The 18,984-nt window shown below is 40.6% G+C and overlaps 1 protein-coding gene across 1 annotated transcript in view; it reads right to left on the bottom strand.

Annotated features, from left to right (window-relative positions):
- Window positions 1-1,045: 1,045 nt before the first annotated feature.
- The window catches only part of LOC309415070 (alpha-protein kinase 2-like), a gene marked incomplete at both ends in the record, with an annotated part of 39,107 nt that continues 21,168 nt past the window's right edge, over window positions 1,046-18,984 (bottom strand). The window contains 7 exons of the mRNA XM_082012472.1: window positions 1,046-1,280; window positions 9,509-9,557; window positions 11,396-11,613; window positions 14,841-14,929; window positions 15,053-15,327; window positions 17,444-17,479; window positions 17,583-17,710. Coding sequence (XP_081868598.1) covers window positions 1,046-1,280; window positions 9,509-9,557; window positions 11,396-11,613; window positions 14,841-14,929; window positions 15,053-15,327; window positions 17,444-17,479; window positions 17,583-17,710 — 1,030 coding nt within the window. The remainder of the gene's footprint in view (window positions 1,281-9,508; window positions 9,558-11,395; window positions 11,614-14,840; window positions 14,930-15,052; window positions 15,328-17,443; window positions 17,480-17,582; window positions 17,711-18,984) is intronic.

The raw sequence follows: 18,984 nt of genomic DNA, 5'->3' as shown, positions 1-18,984 counted from the left end.
TGTCTCCAGTGGCTGCAAATCTCCACATAAGCTGCACTTCAGTTTAATGGAGCACTGTATCTTTTTTCAGTTCTGGCCCTGCCTAGGCATTTTGGATAAATCATGACTCTTTAGCAGACAGGTATTAGCCGAGGGTACCTGTCATGTTCCTTCAAAAAACACCTCTATGCTACACCGAGAAGTCATGGGACTTATTCTAGTTGAAAATGCTGCAAAGTACTGAAATACCTGAAACACCCTCCATACGCAATGGTTTGTTCAGACGGTAGCTGTTTGGCAACATGCAGACTCCAAAGCTCTATCCTACAATGCGATCGGTGCAAGCACAACAGTACTGTGCCATAGGGTTAACTGTAGATTCAAAGAAGTTTGCAAGGAAAGCAAGGAATTCTGTGGAGAATCACAGGAGTTGCCCATCTTTAAGCTGATGACATCACTTTGTGAGGATCTTAAAGATGCTAGCTAATTCGGGGGGCGGGGGGCAGAAGACAGATATGTCCAATCATGAACAGCTTTGTCTTATATTAAAAGATTTGTAAGTGGGAGAAAAAATGACAAGAATAGGATTATAGTAGAATTACAATATGCAAAAATCTGGGAAAGAAAACAATTTTTCTATAGCAGCCTGAGCAACAATACTGTGCAAAACTCTTACTAAATGGCATCTTAAATATATTGATGTTTACGTAGCAGCTGAAACCACAGGGTCACAGGCACAGACACATTGAAGGGAAGATGTTCCCCAGTGACCTGTGGTGCACTCAATGTCCAAGGCTCAAAATGTGCAGATACCAATACACGGAAGGGTTGTGAGATAATCCAGGCAGATGGCTTAGTTTGTCTTCAACACGTTGCTGCGGTGTTAAATCTCAGGTACCGAGACCATAGAATCAGCTCCTTCCTTTGTTGCTGGCATCAGCATCAGGATGACTTCAAAATAATGTCATAAGGCAAAAGACTAAAGTTATCCCCCCCACCAGGTCAACGGTGCCTATCACTACTGCATGTCCTCAAGAGGAGTTTTCACAAGATGGGACAGTGCAACTCAGTGCTCTGAAGAAATGAAGTCTCTAGGTTCTCTTGCTTTCTTGGGCACTGTTTTCTTTATAGCCGATGAGTTTGGTAGATTTTTGCTTTTCATGGATGTTGCTTTCCTCTGTTTTTGATGAGTGGCTTGGAGAGATTTCAGCCCCAGCATCTCACAGTACTTATTGCACTGGTGGAGGGCTCTGAACTGCTCAATGAAGGAAATCGAGCAGTTGCCTTTAAAACCTTTGTATCTGTAGCAACAAAGAAAAAAAAAAGCCAAATGGGATTGCAAGATTCATTTTCAGCACAGGGAAGCAGAGTATGACTGTTGACTCATAAACAACTTGAAAACATTAAGAAAATCTCTTCCACCCATGCTGTTTTGAGAAGCACTAACTCGGTCACAGAAAATCAAACTGAGCCATTGAGAGGTGAAGGAAACCAGGTAATAAGTAGTGACAGAGAGGGTGAAGGGTTAAAAAGGCATAGTTCTGTGCTCTGTGTCCTAGCTAGTATTTTTTATTTCATTTAGTTGGGGATATAGTTGTCTGCTGGCTAACTTTTTCCAGCAATATATAAGGAATATATATATGTATTATATATATGTATCATACATAAAGGAAATCCATTCTACATCATTCTCTATAAACAGTTCTTTTGACTACCATGAAGAGACAAGGTTGCCACATGAGGTGTTGTCAGAACCAGAAGCTGTTTTCATCCAAACACGTACATAACTTCTGTGCTACGCTCCTCCCTCACCCAGGCTTGACTTCAAGATCTCAAGGAGCCAAGCCTCTTGGGGAAGAAGGATGTAAGAAGCATTCCTGAGGAAGGCGGTCTCATCCAGCCTTCACCGTATCTCCCACTGCTACCTCTCCCTTCTTCAGTGGGCTAGCAAAGCCAGGGAGTAGGCAGAGCATGTACATCCCTCTTCTCACCCTGCCACTGGTTGCTGACATTCCTTCTGGTGCCTGCTTTTTAAGCTGCAACAACTTTTTTGAAAAGCTGCACCAACTTTTTTGAAAAGCTGCACCTGCTTTTTAAAGGAGTAATTTTTGGTCAAATTACCAGGATGGAGAAGGGAGAAGAAAGGCCAGGGTGCTCCTCTCCTTTTTTGGTAACCTTAATAAGTGCATGTTCTACCCTATTCTCTTGGTTCACTGGACACACAGTGTCCCCAGATGTGAACTGTCAGTTATCACTGCATGAAAAACAAGCGAACAAGATTTAGCACTGAAATTAGCACAACATGCTCATTGCACAGCACTCCAGAGAACTTCTTTCCTCATGCAGATTGCATAGTGGTAAAGAAAACACTGTTCCTCCGAGAAGGTCAAACCCTTTCTGACAGATAAGTATCTTTATTGCAACATAGCTCACCAAATTTTCTTCTACAAAAGAATGGTGCCAGTGGTGAAAATATAATAAAATACCTTGCAACAAAAGGGGACGATATCTGCCTCCATTTATACCTAACTGTCCTATTTTGCATCTCTGGTGTTCCTCTACAGAGAAGAAATAGAAAAGTTGAAACCTCAGGCTGACTGCTTTCCTAGCATCACTAATTCCACGCTAGGAGGAAAGAAATCTCTTTGGTGGTTAATGCAAATCTGAAAGTTTCTCTAGTATATCTAAAAGGTAATATTTATTGCTTATTCGGGCACATACTAAAATGGTAATGTATATTGGCAGTCCCCCTCACAGCCAAAAAAAGTAATCTATACATTTTGCTGCTGCTTTTGAACGCTGTCACAATTGTCTACCCATAGAGGATGGATACCAAATGATTTCAGATAGGCTACTGCAGCAAGACTGCAGATAATTGTAAGGTGAACAGCAGACCTTAATCTTCTAAAGAATTAAATTATCGCTGGTGGTTAACTTCAATAAGAAAAACTATTTTGGAGTTCAACTCTCTCATCGTAACTATTTAGGAGTAATTTTTGTCTTCTAGACATGTAGATGTGGTGCTGAGGGATGTGGTTTAGTGACGGACTTGGCGGTGCTAGGTTAACGGTTGGACTTGATGATCTTAAAGACCTTTTCCTACCTAAACAATTCTATGATTCTATGATTGTCATACCAATATTTTATTTTTAGATTCTTCTTTGAAGTCAAGAGTTTTTGAATGTTAAGTATGTATTCCAGTGAAAGAAAGCTCCAAATGTATTTTACTATTATTTGTCACGTGAAGCTGTTCATACCAGACAAGGTTACCCTCTAAGTTAAACAGGTAGTATGCCTAGCCTGCTCTAGAGAAACCACTCAGCTAGCTTGCTATAAACAGCCAGATGAACCTCAAAGGCTTAAGAATTATTTTTCCTCTCCTCTACAAGTAAGTTATGCGCTTGTTTACCCAAAGGAAATTTAAGAGGAGTGCCACCGTTACTTCAGGACTATACCCTGGATCTCAGCAAGATAATGAGTCGTTCTCTCGCTCCTTTGGAGAAATAATAGACTTGAGACTTCATACCTGAGCTCCTTTACTAGAGTCATCAGGTGTGTGCTCCAGACACATCAGCAGAATGTAAGCTCCACAGGCAAACATGCCTGTGCTCAGCAAGAAAATCTCTTTATATCAAGCATTGATACTGACTCCAGAAACTACTTCAGCAGAGCAATGCACTGCCAGCAAAGAGCAATAACTTAGACCAAAATATTTTGATTAATTTATAATGAATATTCAGTTAACCACTGGGTCTTTGCAGTGAGTGCCAGTGGCAACAGCAGCTGTCGTTACAGCACCTTCCACTGTCACGGTGTGTCACTGGTGGACACTGCAGCAGCGTGTGTAACACAGGGGCAGCTGCCAATGCCTGAGGAGACCAGGAGGCTCCGTGCAGACAGCGTGGGGTAGCATCTCCTTACTCCGGTATCTGAAATTCCCATTTCTGCTGCAAGACTGATGGAGAAGCTTCATTTCTCCTGCACTTTGTGTAGGTGTGTTCTGGCAAAAATACTAATGATAAGGAACCTCCAGGGCTATCAATCAGGTGAGAAGTTTCACTGCACTGAATGCTGGTTGTTTTAATTTGTGGCTGCAAAAAGATCACACACTCTTTCTCTTGCTCTCACTCTCTTTTTTTCCTAGGTAGCCATTTTGTTGCAGCTAAAGAAAATTTCCTGTGTTTTTCTCATGCTATAAAATTCTGAAAATACTCAGTTCTTTGTGGAAAGCGGAAAGAAAAAGTTGAGCTGAAAAAAATCCACTTTTCTCATGAAGTAAACAGAAGCCTGTCTAAATGGCTCTCCTATCGGTATTTGTCACTTCCTGTATGTCTTTGAAGGAACACCTAAACAAAGAGCAGAAACAGCAGCATTTGCTCAAACAATACTATGAATAAGAGACACTTTAAATGAACAATTGAACGTTCTGCTAACTAACTTTAGCTTTAGAATTCAACAAATGCCAGAAATAATTGCAGTAAAAGAGTGTAAATATCTTGCGAACAAGAGACAGAGCATTTATATTAAAAGCAGGTGATTATTTTTATTTTACTATCTCTGTTCCTAAATCGAGCCATCCTCATTTCCCTTCTCTTAAAATAACAGGTTTGCATTTGATCTTGTGGCTACAGAAGTGGCCTAGGTAACACTTCTTGTCCCTTTTGGAAGTCGAGAGGCATGAATGAGCCTGTGTGCAGTGTGCAGACAGCCCCAGGTCTTGTAGCGGGCGGCAGAAAAACTAACCTGCAGATGTGAGACTGAAGTTTTGCACCCGAGTTCTCCCAGCTGTTTGCTGTTTGTTCGTCGCCCCTTCCAGAGAGCCCCGCCGTGTGTGCGTCCAGACTGCATCATTTGTTCAGGGCAGACCTAATGACCATAGCTCCGTCCTAATTTGACAGGACTTGTGAGCTTAATTCAAACCGCTCTGTGCTGTTACAGCTTGTGGTATGTGTAATGGAGGAAGGTCTCCATTAGTGAATGGCTCTAAACGGTGCAGTCTGTATTCACGGAATCATAGAATCACAGAGTGGTTTGGGTCAGAAGGGACCTTTCAAGGCCATCTAGTCCCAACCCCCTGCAGTGAGCAGGGACATCTTCTACTGGATCAGGTTGCTCAGAGCCCCGTCCAGCCTGACCCAGGATGTTTCCAGGGATGGAGCATCGACCACCTCTCTGGGCAACCTGGGCCAGGGTTTCACCACCCTCAGTGAGAAAAATTTCTTCCTTAGATCTAGTCGAACTCTACTCTCTCTCAGTTTAAAACTGTTACCCCTTGTCCTATCGCAACAGGCCCTGCTAAAAAGTCTGTCCCCATCTTTCTTATAGCCCCCTCCAAGCCCTGGCAGCTGCAGTAAGGTCTCCCCGGAGCCTTCTCTGTTCCAGGCTGAACCCCCCCAGCTCTCCCAGCCTGTCCTCCCAGCAGAGCTGTTCCAGCCCTCGGAGCGTTGCTGGGGCCTCCTCTGGCCCCGCTCCAGCAGGTCCATGTCTCTCCCGTGCCGAGGGCTCCAGAGTTGGATGCAGCACTGCAGGGGGGTCTCCCCAGACCAGGGCAGAGGAGCAGAATCCCCTCCCTCGCCCTGCTGGCCACGCGGTTTTGGGGGCAGCCCAGGACACGGTTGGCTTCTGGGCGGCAAGCGCACATTGCTGGCTCATGTCCAGCTTTTCATCCACCAGTACCCCCAGGTCCTTCTTGGCAGGGCTGCTCTCCATCCCTTCATCCCCAGCCTATATGGATACAGGGGGTTGCCCTGACCCAGGAGTAGGACCCTGCGCTTGACCTTGTGGAACCTCATGAGGTTCACCTGGGCCCATTCCTTGAGCTTGTCCAGGTTCCTCTGGATAGCATCCTGTCCCTCAGGCATGTCAACTGCACCACTCAGCTGGGTGTCATCTGCAAGCTTGCTGAGGGTGCCCTCGAACCCACTGTCTGTGTCACTGACGAAGATCTTAAAGAGTACTGGTCCCAATACAGGACCAGTATTGGTATTGCTCTCATATGTATTGTGTCAGTAACACCAAACTATTGACGATTCCAATCCCTGGAAAACAGCAGGCGCTATTAATTCACTATCTAGATGACTGATAAATAAAACCTGGACAGAATTCCATCTCCCAAACTTGACAGCTGGGGGTTGGCCCAGACCAAACCTTCCTTAAATCTGATGGGGGAATGTTGGATTTGTCTCTAGGCTTAAACTCCCCAATGCCTCTTGTTGCCATGTTGAGTAAAACTAAATTTGTCAACGCCCTGAAACCAGATAGACTTTCAGATCCACATTTGGCAAACTGCACTCCTGTTAATCATCACGACCGTGGGTCACTGTGTTCTTTTATCTTTCCGTTTGCCACTCTTGGGTAAATACCTGGGCACTTGTGCACAGCTTCTAAACTGGCTCTCTGTTTGCACGTAGAAGCCAGTCACTGTGTTGTGTTATTTTTGTTTACGTTCGCCAAAGAATGGAATAAATAGCTTATTTAAAGGATTGATAGGCTGCCTGACTCTGGTGCGCCCCAGTGGCCACAGTAAAAATACTTTCCAGGCTTTTCGGTTTCTAGATAGGCTTCGCCCTCTACTGACAGAAACCGTATTGCAGCGCCTTCAGCACATTGAATAAAGGACCCTTTGCTTTGGGTTCGTTCGGTTTCCAATTCAGTGGTAAAACAGACACAGGAAGGATAAAAGATCAGAATTACTTTGCAGAGTGTTGATTGTTGAAAACATCAATCTCCGCACAGTCTCTACAGGAAGGAGAGGAAAGGTAAAGGCAAAGGATACATAAATACTCATCCAGAAATGTTTGTTTAGAGTTGGAATATGAGTCTGGACCCCCAAAAAAACCATTAATAGCAATGAGCAATGCTGAATATAGCGACAAAATTTAAATGTATCTGTTTGTTGTGCTTGGTTTACAAGAAACACTGGGGTATAAATAATGGCCATGAACAATTCATGACAGTTGGCATATTGGCTTTTGCAAATTCATCAATAACGGTTTGTACTGTGGCACTAAATTATTTGAAAGCCTGATTATATTATGAGCATGGCAGGTGTGGGAGAGATGGATTTTTTTCACGGTTTTTTTTTCCCCTCATCACAACTTTAATCTTAGAGTGAGAATTGTATTTAATTTACATTCCAACCAGGAACAATATGAATGTTTTTCCTTTCATCAAGGACCGCAGAAGCATTTCCCAAGGATATTTTTGCTTTGCCTTGATGTTATTGGAGGCAGAGGACTTGTCTGTGATCAGTGAGGTCATTATCTCTGCAAAGACTGGTTGAGAAAACTATGGGAATTTCTATAGGCAATTACACAAAAAAATCAGCTTTGTATCTTCTCTAATACAGTTAAAATCATAACAGTATCATACTATATTTTCTAGTTAAGTAGGACTATGTATGTTCTATGTATGAGATGACAGACAATCTCTCATTGGCATGGCTGCACACTACCAAAAGCAGCAATAGCCAGTAATATAGATTTCTGTGTATTTGTTTGTTTTCCCTACCCAGGCTCATGGAATTAAAAATCCAACTGCAGATATTAATGCAGAGGTGTCCTTTCTGGGAAAGGAGCACGAAAGAAAAAGACAGGATCAGGAAAAATCTGTTGTCATGTAGTAGTATCATTAGCTAAATGACAAACAAAATTATACACAACATTTTTAAGAGGTTGTTCAAGAAGGGAAATTATAGTCCCTTATTCATGACTGAGGTGATCCTTACTACAGTTTGCATTGTATATGCATTTCCTCACTTAACCTTCCTCTTCCCTAGTCCAACATGTGTTTTTATAGGAGTAATTTCCCATAGCGAGCTGGATAACAACATCTATTAAAGCTTTTCTGTAAATCTTCTGATTCCAGAGAACAGCGTTGCCTAAACAAAATTTTTATGGTTTCTTTGTTTTATAAAAGGATGATGCAACTTCATTTCAACTGATTTCAGTTTGGATCCACAGCTAAAAGAGTAAATCAGTGTAAATTCTGAATGGATGCCAGCCTGCAAATGTTCAGGATTTTCCCAGAATATTCTGGTGTCAAATTTTTAATAATTTAAAACACATTGTGAGGGTTTTTGTCCTGTACCACAGGTATACAGACAAGCTCCAGTTTAGTATAAAAACTGAATATATGTGATCGGATCTGCTTGTTTCTATCAGTTTCTCATAGGAGAACATGAATTTAAAGCATTCACAGGCATTTACCCTCATCCCCTTTGCTTTTGCGGCAGCCAGCTGACTTGAATGACTGCCTACACTGCCTATTTCTAGCAATGGCTCTTTTGGCCTGTGGTGTAACTAGAAGCTTTAATTAACAGAAACTTAAAAGACGTGGAAGAAAGTTAGAACATTAAAGACTTATGTCTTTACACACATGCTTAGGTCTCCCCAAAAGACCTGAAGTAATTGCAAAACTACTAGGAAACAGGCCTCTCTAAATATTAACCGATCTTTTGTTATAGCTCAGAATCACTGCTCTTGAGAGAGAAGGGAAAGAGATACCATCAAGTCCCTTAACACATTTCCTTTTTTATCAGATAAGCAGCCTATACAAAGCTAAACAGACATCTTCCCTTCACCCATGCAGCTGACAAGAACACAGGCTCAAGGAAAGCTTACGATCACTGACCGCTATAGGAGGAAAAACTAACTCATAGAGCTCTAAACTGAGAAAACAGTCTTTACAAAAGCTTGTGTCATAAATACATACTCTAAAGCTTTGGCACTTTTGCTGGCTGCAAGAGGGACTTCAGCTCTGTTCCCTCATGCAGTCCCTGCACCACCCCCTTAAATTCCTTGCAAAAAGGGCAATACAAACTTTGGCCCCTTTCAGGGCATCTCCCTCTCTAGTTCCCACAGTACTGTGGTAGACATCCTCTCTTCTTCCAGGAAAAGAGTAGGAGGGGAGAAAGGGTCACCTCAGCTACTGGCAGCAGGATCTAGTAGTAGGGCTAGGCAGGTATAAGCACTTGTATTTGCATTTACTGGGGCAGGTGCTAGTGAGTGCAAGCCCAGCCAGAGCTCTGGCTCCAACAGCATGCTGGTTTTGAAATATTTCCTCCATGGTCAGAAGCTCTGGACAGCACAAACACCAGGTTTTTCTTTGTAACTCAGGCTGGAGCCAGTGTTAGCCCTGCGTTTTTGGCCCTGCGTTTTCAGCCCTACCTTCCTCCGACTGATGTACCACCAAGTAAAGTGACTTGCTTGTAAGCCACCAGAGACCTTGATTTCACTCTTGAAATGCCCTTTGAATAAGGCTATTTTAAGGGAGGCATGAAGGAAAAGCAAAGACCAACCTACAGCGTAGCCCCATCCTTTCAGAACAAAAAATATGTGTTTTCCTTACAGGCAGGTTCCCATAAATACTAATAAAAAGATGTTAAAAGAGTCATATGAGGATTGTTTTCTTCCAAAGTTAAAGCAAAAATAAATTTCCAGTGCGCCCTCCCCCAACATACTTACACTGTGAAGAGATTGATGTCTAAAGCAAAACCATGCTGTTTGTTGAGAAATAATTTTTCACTCACCCTTTGGCCAGTGTTGCTATGCCAACGTCAGTTAACTTCATTCCTACACCTACAAGGCATCAAGGAAACAGAGAGCTTATGTTACACTAGAATTTCTAGGAATATCTTCAGATTCAAGAGTACCACATATAAAGGCATTAAATATTGTTTAATGACTCATGTTTTTAATTTTAATTACTTGTCACCATTATTGCAAAACATTTTAAAGTACCTCAATAAAAATAGGATGTTTGTGCTCTGTATCACTAGCAATTTCCAGAAGTCAGTCTCATACCAGTAGCTTACAGATAGCAAGGTGATAAACAGAGCGTAACTTGTTTCCTGTGATGGATAGTCAGGGCGGGAAGAAGGGGTTACACTTTGATGACTGCATTTTAACAAACACAAAATCATTGCTTATGCACTTGCCCTGAGATGTGTATATTTATTTATGGGTTTTGTGGTTTTGATGCTTTGCAGACTTGGACTACAAGGTTTATCAGTAGAAATTATTTGCTTTGCTAATCAAATAGCAATAAGTCAGCCAACCTTATTTTTATTTTTTGGGTGAGAGATCCAAAATCCCTTTCCCACTCAGTATTTCCAAAAACTTGGGGTTTTTAACTGTCCCTTTGTTGACTTATTTTAGGCAAAATCCAGTCCTGTAGTGTGCAGTTTTTTCTCTGCAGGAAAACGATGGTCTCAAGACCATTTTCCTTGGAGGATACCCTCAGAAATCTCAACCAGTATGCCTGAAAAATGCAGCCTAGATACTCAAATGAGAAGATGATCAGAGAGGAATGATTTTTCTCTTTAACAGCAGCAAGTATGCTGTCCTTTGTGGCAGCGATCATTATAGAAGCTTAGATACCATTCCTGCTGTTGCGCTTCCCTCAGGCTAGGATTTTGTTCTTTCTTCTCCCTTTAAATTACTTCAGGGGTCTTGTGTAGATGTCTTGTTGCTAATTTTCCTGCCTTCTCTTGTTGAAGAATATGGGATATTTTCTAAGATTCCACATTCCTTTGGTTTTCTGTCTCTGCTTCAAATATATCTGTGCATACTGTGTTGGGTACAAGCCCAGCATTTCAGCAGTTACAAGGAGTCACACTCACAGGAGCATAAGAACAGCATTTAGTAAATGCAAAGAGGACATTTCTTCATGATTCTTCTTTTTTTGAAGGAACATTTCTTCAAACCTAGGCAGGACCTGAATGTGGTGCATTCCACTCTTCAGAGATTAAATACAAGAAAAAGTGAAGGGCTAAGATGTTATTAACAATTGAAGTCTTTAATTCACAAGACGTTTCATTAACCTCTGGGAGGTGAGACAATAAGCCAGACTTGACTTGTATTGAGTGTCCTGATTTACTAAGGGGACATGTGGAAGAAAACTCTCCAGTTGAGAGTATAAGATCTGTTTTTCCTTTTCCAAACAGTCTTCTTCCAAGAACATAAGTTAGGTAAAAATTCCCTTTCTCTGCTGATTAGATAAACATCATAGTACTGCACAGGTTAATAAATGTTTGCCCCTGCTGCCACAGCAGGCAATTAATTAATGTCTTTCTGTTCCCTAGGGTAACACACACATAAATAAACACAGTGCACTTAAAACAGGCTAGAAAATAAAACATCCTAACTCTCTTTCCTATCTTTTATTCTGATCTGCAGGAGATGCTGTATGAAACAGGCACAGGGCCAGGGCACTGTCCTCATCTGGAGGAGACTCTGCCCATTAGAAGGTTATGCAAGGAGCACATTCAGCACTGCCAACAGGGCACAGAAAGCCAAGAATAACATTGATCAGAAATAAGTCTCTAGAAGTTCTGCAGTTACAGGGATTGGCTGTGAGTGGTCACCACCCTGTATCATGGGAAAGCCATTTTATTGCCCCCGCTCAGACAACTCACCTTGCAGGTCAGTGACAAGCAAGCTCCCATTGGTCTTCTCATACACCCAGTGCTGGAAGGTACAACACTTCTGGCCAGCCTCTGAGTCTCTTCTCAGGAAATTTACTTCCTTGCCATCTCTGACAGAGTATTTCACAAATTCCCCAACCAGCTCCTCTTCCACTGTTGCATAGGGGATGTTATTAGCAGGGCGATGAACAAGAAAAACAGGAATGATCCTGAAATCGAGGGATAAAAAACTAATAAAATCCAGAGAGTTCTGTCAATGAAGGAGTAAGAAACAGACAAAGTGGCCAGTGATCTCAGGGAGTGAATGAACAGCTATCAAGTCTAAACCAAGCTAGGGGACATCTGGATAAGATTCAGATCTTCTAGGTAGCTGTAGAACAGAATCACATTATCCTCTATGTGCTTATTTCTTTGTACTATTTACTCAGCGGTAAACTTTTTAAGAGCATACTTTCTAACGTTGTCCTACTACATCTCAAAACCTAAACTCTGCACTATAAACGGTGCTTGCTTATTTTGGAGTATCACTGGAGTATCAGTCTGACTGATAAATGATTCAGTCTTCCTGAGGTGTTAAGCACCTGCAAATCTGATCCACTCCAGAAAGAGCTTTGCCCAAGACCAGTGTAAGTGGAGGATTTCTCAGACTACACTCCTAAAACTTGACACATCCAAAATTAGCAAACACTTTTGATAATGAAAATACAAAGCAACTACTTTACCAAAAGGTAAGAGGAAAAAAGAAAGTCTCTGTAAAGTTCCTCAGATTCTCAAGACAAGTTGGTCCAAGTGAAAATCTAGAATGTGAAGAATCTTCGGCTTTGGCAAAGTTTGGATCCAGATCTGAAAACTTCAGTTAGTTCTGTATGAAGTTTTCAGGAAAATGAAAACCTGATAAAATGTCTCATTTTATTTATTTAGAAATTGAACTAGTTTAAACAGAAAGACTTACAAAGTTTTGTAGGAATACAGGCTAGGTCCATTTATGTCTAAAGATGTACCATGCCAAAAAATCACATCCAATAGCGAATAAAATTTTGCTTAGGGTATCATGGTCTTCCCAGAGAGAAAGACTAACTGTGAAGTGATAATGACAACAGTTTGGAAGGAATCATCTGTCTCACTGGCAACATGAACTTCTTTGTTATCGAAGTTCCTGCGGTCTGGAAAGCAGTGTGCTACCTCACAGATAGTGGTCTTCTGTTTGTACTTACACTGGGAAAACTCAGCATTCTTGTTAGGCAGCACTCTGATACTACAGTACAAATCTCTCAAATTAAAACCTTAGAGTAAGCAAAAAAGTGACATCAGTGTATATTAGAGCAGAATTTAACAATGCTCTGAGATAAGGTCATTTTGGAAAGCCATTCAGCTGGAGCTGGTAGCAGAACATAACCGTATTTTATCAGCTAGCTCACAAGAGCTCCTAGCAGTATCTCAGAACGAATGGAGGGAATGACTGTCACCACAAAACAGGTTTCTAGTTACTTGCTTTCTTACAAACAGTCTTATCTCTTAGAGCAACACTGCCAAAGGGGTGGTATAGTTGCTTCCAGATGTACTTGCACTGGATTCTGGAAATGGCAGAATCATGAATGTACTTATGTGCTCTATATACACTGAAAGGAGGTCTAGAAGAATTAGTCATGGATAGAGAACCACAAGTCTTCCACTCCTAGTCCACAATCAAGCTTTATTGACACCATTAATTTATTTGTTGTTGTGATATTTTACCCTTACTGTTATAGCACATGCAGTTAAACTGGTACAAATGGCCTTTATCCCAGTAGTTACTCTCTCTCTAAGAAACAATTGCTGCACTTGTCTAGTTCTAACCTACTCATTCAAGGTATGATATCAGCTTAACTCTACCAGTACCATTAAAGTGAACAGCTTTTATTAGTATGTAAGGCTCTGTATAGTTTCATATTCCTGCACACTGAAAGGAAAACAAATGGGTCACTGGTTAATAGAGATGTTAGTACTACTCCACTGTGGAAGTATCGTAAGTAACCTCAAGACCACAGAATCTCTCTCCCCACCATTCCTGCCCTTTTATAAATATCTAGCTGCCAGGCCACTGACTGTTACAGGGGAGTGCTTTTCCTCTATCCTTTCCCCAGCTTTCTCTTACAGTCAAATGTGCACAGATAGGCTAAGGCTGTAGCTTTAAAGCTAACTCTGGAGAATGTGGACGACTTTTCTCTTGCTCTGTTTCCCTTATAAAATGTTGCAAGGAATATACCCTCTTTTAAATACAAGTTTGGTCTGGCAAGGGCTGGATAAAAGAAAGGAACCTAGCCTTAAAATCTTGAAATTAAAAAGCAAACCAAAAGCTTATGCACATCATCTTTTTTTGCTCCTCGCTGCTGTCTTCCAGGCAATTGTTTAGAATAAAGCACCAGATCTGAACCTTCTGTGTGCCTGTTATTTGCACCAGCCTTCTAGTTCTCGTAGCGTACGTTTGCTCTCTCGTACCAAAACTAGATGTTATATCCTGTACCTAGAGAAATCTCTCAAACACGAATTTTACCAAGAGCAATATATTTCCAGAAAAGAAGCTAACTTGCACAAATATGTTTCCTAAAAGATCTCACTGCCGTCTCCACCATTTCTAATCCTGAAAAGATTGCTTTAAACAATCACTCCAGAGGCTGTGTTTTAAGTGGCCATTTTTTTCAGGGAATCAGTGCAGCTGAGCAGATCTTGTGTCATCTAAACAGAGATGGAGATCTAGCCTGCTGTCAAGCATGTAGGTCTTATCCTTGAAGCAATGCAGATGGAATTTCAACCATCCATTGCAAATTCAACTCTACACAGTAGCCTGACACTGGAACAGCAAATCCTTTGAAAAAGATCTATTACCAAATGCTCAAGGTGCCACTTCCCAGCCTTAGAGGCAGAGATGAACCTGTATTGAGCTATTGGACTGATGTACACATAATGGAAAACTTCTGGTATGAAATAAACCAGTCTCTGGGAAAACATAGAACCAGAGTTGAGCTTTCTGGCTTAAGCCTCTCTACGTAGAAAACTTGCCTTAGCTTCAGAATGATCATGATTTCTCTCAAGATTTGATTTTTAATGGAAAGTTGGAAGGTCTGACTTATCCCCTACTGCTGTTACTAGATGATACTGTAGTATCACCTACTGGTGTCACTTCACTAACATGAATAATTTCCTCTAAATTTATATCAAAATCATGCCTTTTGCCTGCTATTTACTCCTTCTTTTCCTTCTCTAATGGGAATGGAATCTCTCTCACCACCTTCATGCTCAGTATTATTTAGGTCATGACTCCATCTGTAACATTGTTCTCAGGATTCCTCTTTCTTCTTCTTTAGTAATTACTCCTAGCAGTCAGTGGGCAGCTGTGGCACAAGACAATACATATATGCATATGTGTATATTGATATAAAAAAATATATATACTCACTCTGGTACTTCCCCAAAGCCTTCCAAGGTTTCAGCTTCAGCTGCATATATCTTCGCATACTCTCTTGCAGTATTTTGGACATAGCATTCCTATATTACAAACAGATATATCTGTGGAATATTACTCAAAATGTTTAACACGTCATCTGTTTGAATATTTGCAAGACAGCTCTTCTCCAAAATTCTTGCTGACAAAGGACAGGGGAAGCTTACCTGCAGTGCTAGTTTGTAGTTCTTTTGCACTAGATCATCCTTACTCTTGGTCCCATATGTGATAGCATTGTGCACTTTGAGAACACAGGGGTGGCCAGGACTGAACACTGGCACGAGGCCTTGCATCACTTTACTTCGGAAGGCCTTCCGGTGCATGCCTTCACCAAAGTGAAGCTCTTCTGTAGCTATTATTCCATGCAGGTTCCCACCAAAATAGCTGTCACTGATGAAATCTTCTCTGAACATGAGCTGCATGAATTCAATTTCTTCCACACCTAAAAGACAATGCCACGTTGTTCTGCACATCTTTCTGCAGTCACATGGAAAAGGGTGGACATGGGAGAATGAACGCATCTCTCCATAGAGTATTAAATGCTCAATGGAAACAGAATACATGGCCTCACTTCTATTAATATGGGGTTGGGACCCTGCCTGTTGCCTGTACCAACTAAAGCCAGCATGGGGAAAGGCGGCAGTTCAGGTTCATAAGGAGAGAACACAGAGTGCAGCAAACAAAAAATAGAGGTAAAGATCACAAAAGCTGCTTTTAAAACTATTAGTGGAGTTGTAAACTGGAGCTTGACAAGATTGTGAAGTCAAGCTGACTGAGAACTAAAGAGATGTTGAGGGAATACAGAGATCCTGCCAACTCTGCTTTTTTGGGAAGATAGTAATAAAGCTAATTTGCAGCAGTGTATGTAGATATGAATTTAAAAGTAGAACACAGTTCTGTGCCCAATGTGCTCAATGCATGGTCTTCTGAGGCTAGTCTTTCAGAAAAGACAGAAGTTGCTGAAACAACCAGAGCTTGTTTTAGTTTTCAGCTTGGAATCTTTTCAGGCAAAGATTCTGCCAACATGTTCATATAGGCACTCAGCTGAAAGAAGTCTCAGACCTTAACCAATATGACCATGATGGAAACATGCCTTTCCTAGTACCAACCACATCTACTATATCAGCCCTGGTGCTGCAGATTGGCATATTAAAGTGTTTCTTTCCAGCTCAAAAACAGGTTCATTAGCAAATTTAGAAGAAAATAACAAGAGTCTTATTTCAGAAGTGATTTTGAAGAAGAACCACATTTCTGTGAGTGACCACATCAGTTTCAATCACAAGGCAAATACATCCATTTTATCGACCTTTATACTGAGGAGAAATTGGTACAATAACATTTCTCTTATCCCCCCACCTGTGGATTTTGCAAGTACCAGTAGCATAAGAATGTGTGCCTTAAGTTTGTTACAGCTGAAATCAAGCAGGATTATGGATTTCACCTTTTTAAATGATCACTGGAATACAGATGGAAAAAAAATACAGGGGGAAAAAGAAGTGGTTAAGGTTAAGCACTGAGAGAAACTAAAAAATTTTAACTGCACTTCAATTCTGTCTAATCACAACATTTCAAGCAACATTAGTGGAAAAGATAAATAGGAGAAAAAAAGGTGTATACTACACAGCAACGAAGTCCTTCCAGCTCCCCTTTGTAGTTGTCTCTGCTTTAGGCTCTGTACACTATTGCCTCTCTTTGAAGCACAGAGGAAACAGTGCACATATAGAGCTAGAATTAGAAGGCTCCTTAAGTCCACCTAAAATCCTCTGTTGATCAAAAGTTAGTTATACAGTGCTGTTACATGAAAAGTCCTGTCTTCATTTTAACAAGGAACTAAATGTTTAATTTTATTCTTCTAGAAAAAGAAAGAAAAATCAATTGTCCAAATGAAGTACTTGATTAGTAGTATGTTCAGAAATTATAAGCCAATTTGCAATGCACTGTCTATCTTTAGCTGCAGCACAGCAAGACATATGCCAAGTGTGATTAAACGCAAGTTAACATATGGGGAAAGCATTCCAAATCTTCATGGCCGTCTTTCTCTTGGAGTAAAGTTACAGAGCAGGTGACTTGCAAAGACCATGTGTGCAAACACCACTGGCAAGCTTTTCTGCCAAAGGAGCTTTCAGTACTCTGTGTGTGTGTGTGTCTCTCTGTAAGATGCAATGCAATGCTATTTCACTCTCTACTGTGTGTGAAGTGCTAGTGCATCAAGCTAACAGGAAGTTACACAGTCAAGTTCAAATCAATAGTTTGTCACAGTGGGTACTCCATCACCCTGCACAAATCATTCTATCCTACATGAGGGTATTTCACCTACAAAACTCCCATGAATTAAGAGAATTCTATCTTTGATGGTACAGCAAAGCCGAGTGTAAAAAGGGAAAGACAGCTAGCAAAAACACAATACTGATCCAGTGGCTTCAAGGGATTCCCATAGTTTCCCATGGGATAATTGTCAAAATGTCTCAGTCTGGTTGTATTTTTCCATCTTTTGTTCGATTTGGAAATCAGAAGGAACAAAGATTTGAGCACACATTCAAGCACATGTGTGTACTTACCTTCACAATTCTGAAAACTTGAGAGATGTTCCAATACTACAAGGAAACAAAGAAACAGATTTTGTAGTAAAAAAAAAAAAAAAAGAATGGAAAATGCCATTGTCATTATTATTAATTAAAATTATAAACTGGGATTTACCTTCAGAAGTCAGATTAAACTCAGCAGTCACCTTTCCATACATATTATTCAAGCAGCAATAATACATTCCCTGGTCTTTGTTACTGGCTTTAGCTATTGCCAAAGAGACGGGAGAGTCATCCTGGGCACTGGAACAGAATATGTTAGTTTTCCACATTAACACTTTTAAAAGATATTTTCTGATTATTCCATATATCTCTCCTCCTGTCCCTGGAATTTCTGTCCCTCACTGCAAAGACTGATTCAAATATGATGCAAGTAGACAAAATATTTTATTTCACCCTACTTAGAAGCATTCAGCCTACGATGTGTTTCAAAATAGATGATCCTACTACATTCTGAGAGAAAAGTACCCCAATCAAATAAAAAAATAGTTAAATCACACCCAAAGGCATTCTAATATTACTATCAAAATCATGGCCAAACATATAAAGTACGAACACACAAAAGCCTAAAATGTTGTATGCTGTTCCTCGATATTGACTCCTCACTGGGCTTTCTCTGTTCCTTTGTTTTTTTCAAGCTAGGTATTTGCTCTGTGATGTCTGTCTATGCCATTTCACAAATGGATCAAAGGCAGATGTTATTAGCAGGGGTCCAATGACATGTGAATGCAGTTACAGTACTTGCGCACCCAAGTTGGCTCTGGCAGCAATAAAACTACACCAAAACAGTGCTATGTCTGAATGAAAAGTCCTCTTAGACCATGGAGGTTTTCACATGTACTACAGTGGATGTCCATGGAAGTATTTATCAGCAAACCAGATAACCTATGCAAGGATTATGGAGACCTGGCTATCATGCTTTAAAGCTTTTGTGAAGTGAATTAATGAAGGTGTGCAGTTTTGTTGGCTGCATGGAGTTTCATGGTATTTTGGCACACTAGAGAACATATTTATCCAATAATAGTTTTTAAATTAAATTACTTAGCATATATTCATATTACTAGCAATGTGTATGTATCAATACACGTTTCCATCTGTTGACAGGTAATAAAAATCTAAAGATGTCCTGAAAATGGCCCCTATTGAAAGCAAAAGCTAAGGTGCACCAAACAGTCCAGGTTATGTATTTCTGTAGATTGATGTATATTTCCAAAAGAAATATTTGGGTACACACAAACCAATTAGTTAGATTTTAATTGTGATGGAAGGGAGATTTCCACTGAACTTGACTGAATATTTTTGAAGTAAAAATTGTAATTTCAAAACTCTCTAAATCTGTTATACATTTCACTTTCATTCCAATATTTTGAAATACATTCATCCTATAAAGTTAAAATGCAAGTATTTTATGTTACCACAGATTTTACTTGTTATCACTGCAAAACCTGACAAATTTGATTATCTCTGCACTGTTTATTTGTTAAAACACTGCAAAATTATTTAGCGGATAATGACAT

The sequence above is a fragment of the Phaethon aethereus genome (genome assembly GCF_964289735.1).
Source record: "Phaethon aethereus genome assembly, chromosome: W".
Classification (NCBI taxonomy): Eukaryota; Metazoa; Chordata; class Aves; order Phaethontiformes; family Phaethontidae; genus Phaethon; species Phaethon aethereus.
The sequence above is the reverse complement of the archived record's forward strand: the minus strand, read 5'-3'. Positions and strand labels throughout refer to the sequence as shown.